The sequence below is a fragment of the Marmota marmota genome, unplaced genomic scaffold, assembly GCF_001458135.2.
Source record: "Marmota marmota marmota unplaced genomic scaffold, marMar, whole genome shotgun sequence".
NCBI lineage: Eukaryota > Metazoa > Chordata > Mammalia > Rodentia > Sciuridae > Marmota > Marmota marmota.
In genome coordinates, this window is record NW_025999999.1 from 9,299,015 (window position 1) to 9,310,772 (window position 11,758).

General features: G+C 38.0%; 1 protein-coding gene across 5 annotated transcripts in view; it reads right to left on the reverse strand.

Annotated features, from left to right (window-relative positions):
• Nucleotides 1–11,758, reverse strand: part of Cfap43 (cilia and flagella associated protein 43) — an 88,695-nt gene that overhangs the window by 76,188 nt on the left and 749 nt on the right. For all 5 annotated transcript variants that reach the window (XM_015494760.2, XM_048807286.1, XM_048807284.1 and 2 more), the window contains exons 2-3: nt 10,570–10,823; nt 6,518–6,614 (exon numbers count right to left, since the gene is read on the reverse strand). In XM_015494760.2, coding sequence (XP_015350246.1) covers nt 6,518–6,614; nt 10,570–10,823 — 351 coding nt within the window. The remainder of the gene's footprint in view (nt 1–6,517; nt 6,615–10,569; nt 10,824–11,758) is intronic.

Below are 11,758 nucleotides of genomic sequence, written 5' to 3' on the forward strand. Positions count from 1 at the left end.
TAAGAGGTTGCAAGAAAACTGAAAGTGCAGAGGAATCAACATGCTGTGTTGTGAAGCTTTGATCAACTGGGTACAGGAGTCAGCAGATAAATTCTTGTCTCTTTTTCTTCCCTTCTTCAGTCATTTTCATTGCCTGGGGACAGTCTGTATTTATAGTAGTTCATAAAGCATCTCTGAAGGCCACTTTCAGTAGCACAATCAATTGCACATGGTACCCAGTGATGGCTGCAAAGTAATTCTCATATTTGCTCTCCTCCTTTCCTACCATCCCCCTGGGTTGTGATTCCTATCAAAGAACAGGCTTGTGGGTTTTGCTTCAGCTATGCTTTCTGTAGAACCCAGGAGGCGGCAAATTCTAGGACCCTTCCCAACTAGTGTTCCTCTTCCTTCTATGTCTGCTCCTTATGAATCTCCTCAGGGGTTCCTCTTCCCTGTTTAGTCCCTTCGATGGGTGTTCCTCTAGTTTCTCTTTAGTACTCTACTTGTGACATTTGAATGATCAATTTGCTTCAACAATACCCAAAATGATCTCTAGCCTTCCCTGCTGAACTTTAGTCCTGGATATTTCGTTGCATAAACATGTGTGTCCTCCAATATCTGTTAGCCATTTCTTCCTCTAAGTAACAGAACCCCTGGATTTTAGCTAGGCACATGGTTTCTCACAGTGAGGACCATATTTCCCAACATCCCTTTTGGCTATGGCTAAGCTGCCAATGGGATTAGGTGGCAGTGGTATGTGCAACAGAAAGTCTGTGCCCTCCCTCTCATCTTTTCCTCTTCTCTCTAGCTTCTCAAAATATATGAGTAGCACCCCATTTTAGACTGGAGATGGTGGCAACACCTTAGGAATGACAGAGCAATAAGATAGTAGGAGATTGGCCACCAGCACTGAGGAGTTACCAATACTATCCAAGGGCAGCTCAAATCCAGACAACTGCATGGGAGAGAAACTTCTGTTGGTGATTTGTGTTTCTGTTTCAGCAAATCAGCCCCAACCTTGACTGATATCTACCCAATGGACATCTCCATTTATACCTCATGCACCTTCAATTCTGCCTGCCCCCTCAACTCTTCTTCCCCTCCTGCCTCTTTCAACTTGTCTCTTCCTAGGCCCTCTATATCTTTCTGAGTAATGTCTCCATATTGCCCAAGTCACAATTCTAGGTTTAGCCCTCAACCCATTCCTCCCCCTCAGCACCACACCCAATATTCAGTAGGTCACCAGGTCTTATGATGCTACTCCTAAACACCCCCCAAACATCCCCACTGCTCCCTTCCTCACTCACGCCATGTTCATCTCTGCCCTGGACCAGCAGGCCTCCAAACTGATGTTTATGCTTTGTTGCCTGCAATATACCTTCCAAAATACGGCTGGAAGCAGTCTTCTTAAATGCAGATATGCTTATGTTGCATCCCTGCTTAAAACCTCATAACAGCTTCCCATTGCCTTAAGGATAAAGGATGTGCCCGTTGGCATGGCTTATATGTAAGGTGAGTCCCTTTCCCAGAATGCCCAGGATAACCCAGTTTGTGTCTGTTCTCTATATTAATTATTGATAACATACCCTTTCAGTCTCAAAAGTGTCTTGTTTGCATGACCAACTATGATCACCTATTTATAAGGCTGCTCCTGAGCTGGCTGCAGACCACCCCTCCAGACTTGCCTCTTTCATGTCTAATCTCATTTCCCTTATTATGCCCTCTTAATTAGAACCTTCTGCTTGAAATCCTCTTCCTTCCCACCACTCAAGGTTGATTCCTACTCAACATTTAGGTGTTGCTTTAAGTTGAATTGTACCCCCCATTCATATGCTGCTGTCCTGATCCCAGTATCCTCAGAATGTGATCTTATTTAGAAACAGGGTCTTTACAGAGTTAATCCAGCTAAACTGAGGCCATTAGTGTAGGCCCTAATACAAGGACTGGTGTCTTTATAAAAAGGGGACATTAAGAAACAGATGCACACACACACACACACACACACAGAGAGAGAGAGAGAGAGAGAGAGAGAGAGAGAGAGAGAGAGAATGCCATGTGAGAAGAAGAGATCTGGGTGACACCAAAGATGGCCAAAACCAGCAGAAGTTGGTGAGAGGCATGGAACAGGTTCTCTCACAGCCCTCAGAGGGAATCAACACTCTGATCTAGGAATTCTGGTCTCTCAACTTGAGACAATGGATTTCTGTTCTTTTTTGTGGTACTTTGCTATGATGAGTCTAGCAAACTAAGACAGGTATTGACCTGAACATCATCTCCCTTCCCCAGGAAGCCTTCCCTGACCACCCATTCCATCCTCAGATGAGAGGCCCCTTCTCCGTGCTCCCATGGGGAGCTATGAAAATGTTCAGACCCCTTCAGGTTTTAACCCCACTCAGCAATTCACCAGCTGTTTAAATTTAAGCTAGTGGCTCATAAAAAATTCGAACTGGAGAAAGAAAAGATTGCATTGGTTCAGTTTCCCATATTATGCCAGAAAGCATTTTACAACATAACAGGAGCATAAAACAGACTTTGTGCCTTGCTTTCACCATTATCTGACACTCCTAGGAATGGAACTTTATTGTCATAGTATCCTGATTGACAGCCCCCATGTGATAAAGGCAGGTATGATTTTATAAGTTAGAGTTTAACTCTGGAACAGATATAATGCTGTGACTATATTGCCTGATAGATTAATTCAGTTTAAAGTTGCTACAGTTATAGAGACCTCTGGAAAGTTAACCATTCTTGCATGCAACCTAGAAATTTTCTTGAGTCATTCTTTTTGCTAACTCTGGTTGGGGGTGGATAGGGGATGGTTCAGGGGAAGAGTTAGGTCATAAAGACAGAGCCTTCATGAAGGGGATTGTTACCCCACCTTCTTTTTGTTTGTACTGGGGATTGAACCCAGGGGCACTTAACACACATTCCCAACCCTTTTTCTTTTTTGAGACAGGGTCTCACCAAGTTGCTTAGGGCCTCACCAAGTTGCTGAGAATGGCTTTGAACTCTCCATCCTCCTGCCTTAGCCTCCTGAGCCACTGGGATTACAGGCCTGTGCTAGTGTGCCCAGCAATTGTTACCCTTATAAAAGAGATTACAGAAAGTTAGCTCATTCCTTCCACCATGAGAGGACACAGGGAGAAGGCACCATCTACGAATCAGGAATTAGGCTCTCACCAGACACAAAAGCTGCCAGTGTGTTGATCTCAGACTTTCCATTCTCTAAAATTGGGAGAAATAAATGTCTGTTGTTTATAAGCCATCCAACCTAAAGGGACTGTGACAGGAACAGCTTCTTTTGTCTTCCTGCTGGTTCCATTATTAGGGAAAAATATAAAACTTCTCTGCACGCTCACCAACTGTTTGAAAATTCTGTTTTAATGTCTAACCTCTCTGAAGCTTGCTTTCTTTAAAGTGAGGCCTAACCAGTGTGGATGTCCCGTGGATTTTTGTGGGGATTAAATGGGTTGATCCATTTGAAATCTCATTCTCTGATGAAACTGGTGATGAGCATAGCAGTGGATCCGCCTAATGCCCTTTGCTGATGGATCCCAGATATCCCAGACATCCCCAGCCTGTGACTATAGCATGAAGTCATTCTTTTCTTATTTTGAAATGTATTTTTTCAAATTCTCATTTTTAATTATAGAAATAATACATGAATCCACTGTTTTCTCTTTAAACATTAGAATGTAAAGGTGAAATTCTCCTTGGACATAGTTCCTTCCAGGGGTTGAATCAGGGTTCAATTGCAACATCATATATCTGTTCCCAAGTTTAATTTATAAAGTCACGCCTGCCTTTATTACATGGGGCTATCAATCAGGATACTATGATAACAAAGTTCCATTCCAAGGAGTGTCAGATAAAGGTCAAAGACTGGTCATGTTCCAATAAAATGTAATGTATTTATTTTGGTGAGCTGCTGTCACCTCCTCCCTGTTCATCTTACAGCTCCCTCTTGCCCCAGCAAAACCTCTTGGTGAAGCCTCAGGCTCTTAGTCCCCATCACAGGATTAAATCCCACTCACATATTCTATGCAACAACCTAAGGTGCCACAAGGCTGCTCCCAGAGCTTCCAGAACCTGTGGTGCCACAGCAGAAATTTAAAGAAAAGTCCATCTCCCAGCTCTGCCTACTTTCATTCATGGGGCCCTAGGGCATCTGTGCTGGTGCCTGGCCTCAAGAAGAATCTCCTCACAACAGAGTCATCTCTGGTCTCCCTTCAGCAGCTGCTCTGTCCTCCTCTGCTCTCCTCACCCCTGCCCTCTTGTTTCTCTCCTCCAACACTGACTCCTAAATAGACATTTTCATGAATATTGAGATATGCAAAAATTAAAGGGGAACGGGAGTGTGGGGGAGAGACTGCCCTTAAGTCTCTGCCCCACCTTGTCTATCAAAATGCCTCACCCATTACAGAAGTCTCAGGCTTCCCCAAACTATGCTATAAGATGCCTAAGAAAAGAGACATTATATACCCAGCAGAAATCAGGGGATAAACATTTACTGGATTCCAGTGAGCAAATGCAGCTGCCCATAGGGGCCAGGAAACTAGTGCAAAGGAATGAAATGTCTTGAATATACACTTCTAAGTCAGGGGGTAGCAAACTCTTTCTATAAAGAACCAGAGAGTAAATATTTCCAAGTTTTGTAGTTCATATATGATTCCTATAAGAACACAACTCTGGTGTTATAGAACAAAAGCAGACATAGACAATATATAAGCAATTAAGCATGGCTATGTTCCAATAAAACTTTAATTAAAAAAACAAGAGGAGAGCTATCCTTGCCTTATGGGCAGTTTATGGCCCCCGTTGGGATTGTAGAAGCCACTGTGACCTTCTAGAAGAGTGAGCAACCACACACAATAACACATATGAGACTACTGCCTTGTGGGACCATAGGTCCAGAGTTGCCTGTGTTCAAGAGAAGCCAGATAATGTATTCTCTAAAAGTTTCCAATTTATAAAATATTCTGTGGCCCAAACAAAACATATTCCAGGCCAGAATTAGCCTAAAGATGATGACTTCTTATTCTCTGACTTAAATAAATACCTTGATAGATATTGTGCATACTTATACTGAGTGAATTCTTGGAAAATATTTAGTAGAGGAGAAATTGAAGCTCAGCTTCTCCAAAATCACACAGCTAGCTATTTATGGGGCCAGGATTCAGGCCCAAGTCTGTTGTTTTAAATGACCTGTTCATTCCTGGTCAGTGCTATTTTTAGCATTCACAGGTTGCAAGTATGAAAGGTAAGTGTAGTCTTCTGCTTTGGGAGCCATCAGAACCTATGCCCTTGTCTTCTCTCCCCACGTGCTTTCTGTCCTAAATTGTAAGATAACACATTTCTATTGGTAAAGTCACTCAATTTGCAGTACTTTATGACAAAAGCCTTAGCAAGCAAATACAAAGATAAACAAATTATGGTATCCCCATACCACACACTAGAAAGGAACAACCTTGGATACACAGCAGCAGGGGTGAATTTCAAAGCAACTATGCTGCATGAAAGGCGGCAGACAAAATAGAATATACACTATCTAACTCTCTGTGAGATTCTAGAATAAGCAAATAATCTACAATGATAGAAACACATCAGTAATTTCTTGGGAATGGGGTAAAGACAGGACAGAGACAGGGATAAGTGTATATATTGCAATAAGGAGGATCTCAAGCAGTGCAGGGAAATTTTGCGGGGTGATGGATACATTTATTGTCTTATGGTGACAGCTTCATAGGTGTGTATGTAATTTGATACTTAAATTGTATGCTTTATATATGAGCAGTTTGTTATATGTTAATTATATCTCAACTGTTCTGTAAAACTCTACATAAACTAAATACATATGTCTCTCTGAATCTAGATTCTTACATTTTTGTACAAGAAATGCTGGTAAGTACCAGTGTCCTCAGTCATTTCTAGAACATTTTGTACTTTCCCTTAATAAAACAAATTCCCCCCTGCATGGATTTATATCATGATAGAAGAGTGAATGCAGCTGTGAAGTTGGCCATGGGAGTTGAGCCAGCGTGGATCAAGATGTGTCTAATCCACAGGCAACTGTTATAAAGGTGGCAGGATATCATTCTACTGTCAGCAAATAATTGTTCTAATGTCTCCACAATTACTTCAAACGCAGCTGTAATGCAGAGACCATCTCAAATTCAGCATTCATTGAAAACATGCTAACAACTCAGCAGTATCATATGTTAAGAAAAGGTGTATAATTATACATATTTATAAGAATATAATTATACATACATATTATATATATATATTCTTTACCTGACAAAGGAAATATTGCAGCATCTTAATAAAAAGAGAAAATCAATCATTAAATTATTTTATAGTTTTTGCTCTGCCTAATTTTATGCCTAAATGTAACAATTATATTAGACCTTACAATCAGGATTTTTATTTATTGCATTTTCCTTATTTCAGATTCTAATGTATATTTCCTTTGATAAAATCCAAGAGAAGATTTAAATGTAATCCAGTGAAAGGAATTCTTCAGGATGCTGAAACTTACCAGAGGGCCAGTTCAAATTCTGGAAGAGAGGAGTAACTAGCCAAGTAGGTGCCACAGTAACTGAAGGTAAGTAAAGTGTAGTCCAGAAGAATGTTGCCTAAAATATAAAATCCATTACAAGGATTTGGTTGGCATGTTGGGATTAACTATGGTCTTATAGCTGTTTCTCTTTTCTAGTGATATTTACATCATTCTAAAGCATTTAAACAACTGGAGTAAGAGATCCCCTGGCTGACTTCTAAGACTATGAACAGAAAGCTAGGAGTAGAGTTAAGATTCATTTTTAAAAGATATTAGAATGAATTAAAACCAGCAGTCACTGTCTCTACACTTTGGTGCAGAATGGAGGATACTGCACCATAAATGTCCCAGCATGACTTGAAATAACCCAAGAGCCATGAAGTATCCCATCAATAGCAGTTATTCAAATTTTACCTTGAGGGGTGGTAATAATTCTAGCTTATCTCCATGTTCTATTTCGAGGCCATATTTAGCCCCTCAGCTTAATATTTTCCAATTCTTGGAACTTCAAAAAGCGCTGTTCTGATTTGTACATCAAGTTAAAGAAATGCAACTTTACTTTAAAAGAGCTGGGTGTGGTGGTGCACACCTATAATCCCAGCAATTTGGGAAACTGAGGCAGGAGGATCACAAGTTCAAGGCCAGCCTCAATGACTTAATGAAATTAAAGTCTCAGCAATAACAGTGTTTAAAATGTGCACCCTGGGGATGCTGAGAAAGGGTAGTGTCTGTTTCTGCTTCCCAGGATTGGGGGTGTGATTTCCTTCGCTTTTTCTACTCAGGTGGGTCTACAGGTACAAGTTTTACCTGTGCTCTGGTCTGCCTTTATATTCATCACTTAGTCTATGTATTTTCAATGGCCCCGTTTCCAATTTTTTTGCCTTTCTCATTTTACCTGACCATAATATAATCCTAAAATGTAAATTTACCATTAATTGAATCTATTTAGCATAGTCTAATTAACAAAGAAAGCAATATATACTAATGAAGCATCCATGCAAAAATAAAAATTTTTCTGTGGATGAGGCCTTAATAGAATGATTGCTATACAGACAGTTGCCCCTGATAATTGAAAACTATTAATTGTATATACATTTTAAATTAAAAATATGATTTTTTGAAGAAAATACAAAAAAGGGGGAGGAGGGGAGAAAAATATATTCTCTGTGATTCTATCACCAAATTTGGAAAATTTCTTTCTGGTATTTTCCTCTATTTATTCACTTTAAAAGTACATGTTCTTTAAATGTAGCTTTTGTAGCTATAATCATGGCTTGAATACTATATATAATAAATACTCCATTTACAATGGAATTTGGGTTATACATACAGTTGAGTTCTATTGTTTTTTTTGTTCATATTATGTGAGCATTTGATCATTTTCTTAATGTTTCTATAAAAATGTAATCCTTAGTGCTTGTGATAATACCCCTTTATGGGAGGTTTTAACTTATTTAACCATATCCATATGGGCATGTGGGTTATTTTCCATCTTTAGCTATAATGACACTACTCGAAACTCCTTTGCGCAAATCTTTGACCACATTTCTGATTACTGTATTTCCTTAAACTTGAACTTTTTTTTCTTGTAGACAGCATAAATAAATATTTCCCAGAAAGACTCTATCAGCTAATACTCCCACTTTTGGCAAAAAAGAATGCCACCAATTTCACTGTACTCTGCCTAGCAATCATGATCTTTAAAAAATTGTGACCTCAATTGGCATAAAAACAGCACCTCAGTTTACACTTTTTAAAGTGAATATTGAGAATTTTTCGATGTCTTTGGTCATTTGTAATCTTTTGTCTAGGCAAGTTCCTTTTCCATCTTTCTCCAGAGATGTTTGTCTTTTTACTTACTTATAGTTTCATAAATTCTCTGAAAATATTTGATTATATTTGTTCCAAGTATTTTCCTTGGCATGTTGTCTTTTAATTTTGCAAGGTATTTTTGATGTTCAAAAAGCTTTAAATTTGTAATATGTGAATCTTTTATTTTTAATTGTGTTTGAATCATTTCTGTGTTCTACCACATTTTCTTTTCAAATGGATACATGCTTTAACGTATAGCATATATGTTAAATGAGTATATACGTTAAATGAGCATATACGTGAAATGAGTTAAATATGTTAAACGAGTATCCCATTTGATACTTTTGTTCAAATATTTTTTCTTTTTTTTTTAAATTTTTTATTGTTGGCTGTTCAAAACATTACATAGTTCTTGATATATCATATTTCATACTTTGATTCAAGTGGGAAATATTTTTTCTTAACATCATTGTTGAATAATTCATGTCCTTTTTGTGTGAGAGTTTCCTTCACCATATGCTTAGCTTTTCTAAATTTTGCCCATAACTCCTTTACAGACCTGGAGGTCCCTGTACCAAAAGCACACTACTAATTATGATAGCACCAAGATGCTACAAAGACCTTTTGTCTTGCCTCCATCCTCTTTCAAATTATGCTCTTTTCTTTTTTCCCAGATTGACTTTGGATCATTTCAGTATTCCTTGTTTCTAAAATAAGATAAACCTATGAGTTATTTTCTGTAACAAATATTAGAAATAATATTTGTTTATAATAACCAAGTTTTCCAGCCAGGAATATATGTCTCTATGGAGTTAAATACTTTAGTGATTATTGTTTCTTCATCTAGTTCACTGTTATGTCTTTGGATTACTCCTAAGTATTTAAATCTTATACTTACATGGGTATGTATTTTGAAACCATTTTACTGAGAATTCTTTTATTGGTTATAGCAGACTATTGCATCACCCATAAGCTGCTTTCCCATATTTATATTTTTTTCATTTTTATAGTTTGTTGAATTGGGTAGGACATCAGAATTGGCTATTACACCATTAAATAACAGTGGTAATGATAGGTATCCTTGATGATTTATTCATACTTTCATCGTGAATTCTTTTAGGGTTTCATGTTTTGGTATGTACGTTGGCCACCAGCTTGAGTTAACTTCTGATTGCTTGCAGAGGGCTATGAACAAATAAATAAGCTGGGGAATTTTTAAGGGTGAAGAGTGGTTATAGTCCACATGGACAGTTCCTAACACGTGAATGGATTATGTTTAAAAAGTTGTCTTAATCTATTGAGAACACAGATATATTTACCCACAAATAAAATGTTTTAATTTTAAATAAATGTTATTGTGCCATTTTCTGATGTCACCCAAACACTCATTCAACCTACAAGATTCCAGAACTAAGGCCAGCATGAACTTTCTGACTATGGTGTATTAAATGCGAGAATTGTTACATGGAGGATCAGGAGATGTACAGCAGCTCAGATTTGGTCAACTGTATCCATGAATAAGTCAAGAGTAGGTCAAAAAGTAGGTAACCCTGATGAACAGTGTGTGTGTGTGTGTGTGTGTGTGTGTGTGTGTATTTCTTCATTACCACAGCCTTAACATTATCCCAATTTAATGGGTGAGACTTGTCCTTATAAATTATACAAACATCAATTCACCTGAATTTTCAATAAATCATCAGGAAAGAAAAAAATCATTGCTCTGAAAAAGGACAGTGTTCTAGCCCAGTGCTTCTCAAAGTTTAATGTTCATATGATTCACCTGGGAAGTCTTGTTAAAAATGCAGGTTCTGGGGGGCTGAGGTTGTGGCTCAGTGGCAGAGCGCCTGCCTTGTGTGTGCAAGGCCCTGAGTTCGATCCTCAGCACCACATAGACATAAATAAATAAAATAAAGGCATTGTGTCCATCTACAGCTAAAAAAATTTTTTAAAAATGCAGGTTCTGATTTGGTAGGTCTGGGTGGGAACCAGTTTCTGCAATTTTAAAAGGATTCCTAGGTAGCACCAATATTGATGGCAATCAGACCACATTTTGAATAGCAGGGTTTCAGCCCACTTTAAAATTTAGTGCTCAGTTTGATTTCTATTTAAAACAAAAACCTTTAAAATACAAACTACCTTCATTTATGAGAACTATATTTGGTCTTATATTATAACAAAAATTCTTTAGTTATGGACAGAGGACGCTTCCCCCAGGATACCTTTTAATTTGGTCCTTCTGGTCAATCCAGGAAAGTTGTATATGTAGATGTTGGGTTTTAGCTTCCGGTCAGAAAAAGCCACAACTTCATAAGGAATGTTAGTTGCCACGACGCCCACAATTCCATTAATACACTGGAGTACAGTCTTTGTCTTGGTTTCAATATTAATAAATATTACATAATTCCCACTAGGGTAGCAAATGGTGTCTTCGGTAACAAAATGAACATTCTGCTTAGGGAATCCTTGCACCCATCTTTGGGAAGAGATATGTCACCATCAATATAATACATTTCAAATAATTTTCTTCTCTTTAACAAAGTGAACAAAAACTCATCAAAATGTTTGAAACACATCTATTTATACTGCCTTCCTAGCCAAAATAACCTGCAAGATTAAAAAAGAAATTCATACATCTTCTAGCTTTGAGAACAGTTCTCAAGAGCTGTTTATTGATAATTTTTTCAGTAAAAAAAAAAAAAACAAAAAAAAACAACCCTCTCTGAATGAGCCTAAGAAAGCCTCAGAAGGATTTCTGGGGTTTTCTATACTTGGAAGAAAAAAGGTGAAAACAACACAGAGGAAAAAGAACTTGATTCTAATAGAAAACAAGGTGCATCCTGGGCCCTTCTTTTATAATCAGTAATTTCTAAAACTTAAAAAAAAAAACAACTTGGGGTAGTGCAACATTCTTTGTGGTTGTAAGATAAATAGGAAAATTTCTTCTTTACATAGATAAAGAATATGCAGCCATAATTTAGGCCTAAAAATACAGATAAATGAAGAAAACAAAGAGTGTAGTCGATGTAAATGATAGGTTAGAATATAAAAGGAATGTACTTTTAAGTGAGGAGTGCGTGGTTAGGTATATGCTGGAAGGAAGGAGAGTCTGAGATAAGAGAGATTCTATTTTTATTTAAATATTTAAGATAAGCTTTAAGACGCAGAGAAGGCAAGTGAAGGGCACTGGTTTGTTGAGTGACCTCAAGGAATGTGAAGAGACAGCAGGGTGGACAGAGGATGCTGTATTGAATAGACCCCGGGTACCAATGTAGGTGAGGAGATAAATACCACCTGCATCTGTGTGACGCTTTATGCTTTTCAGGGCTAGCTACGAATGCACATCAATCCAGTTAGTGGATGAGAGAAAACAGGATTTGACGTCCTAATTTTGTTTTTGGTGGGGGGGGG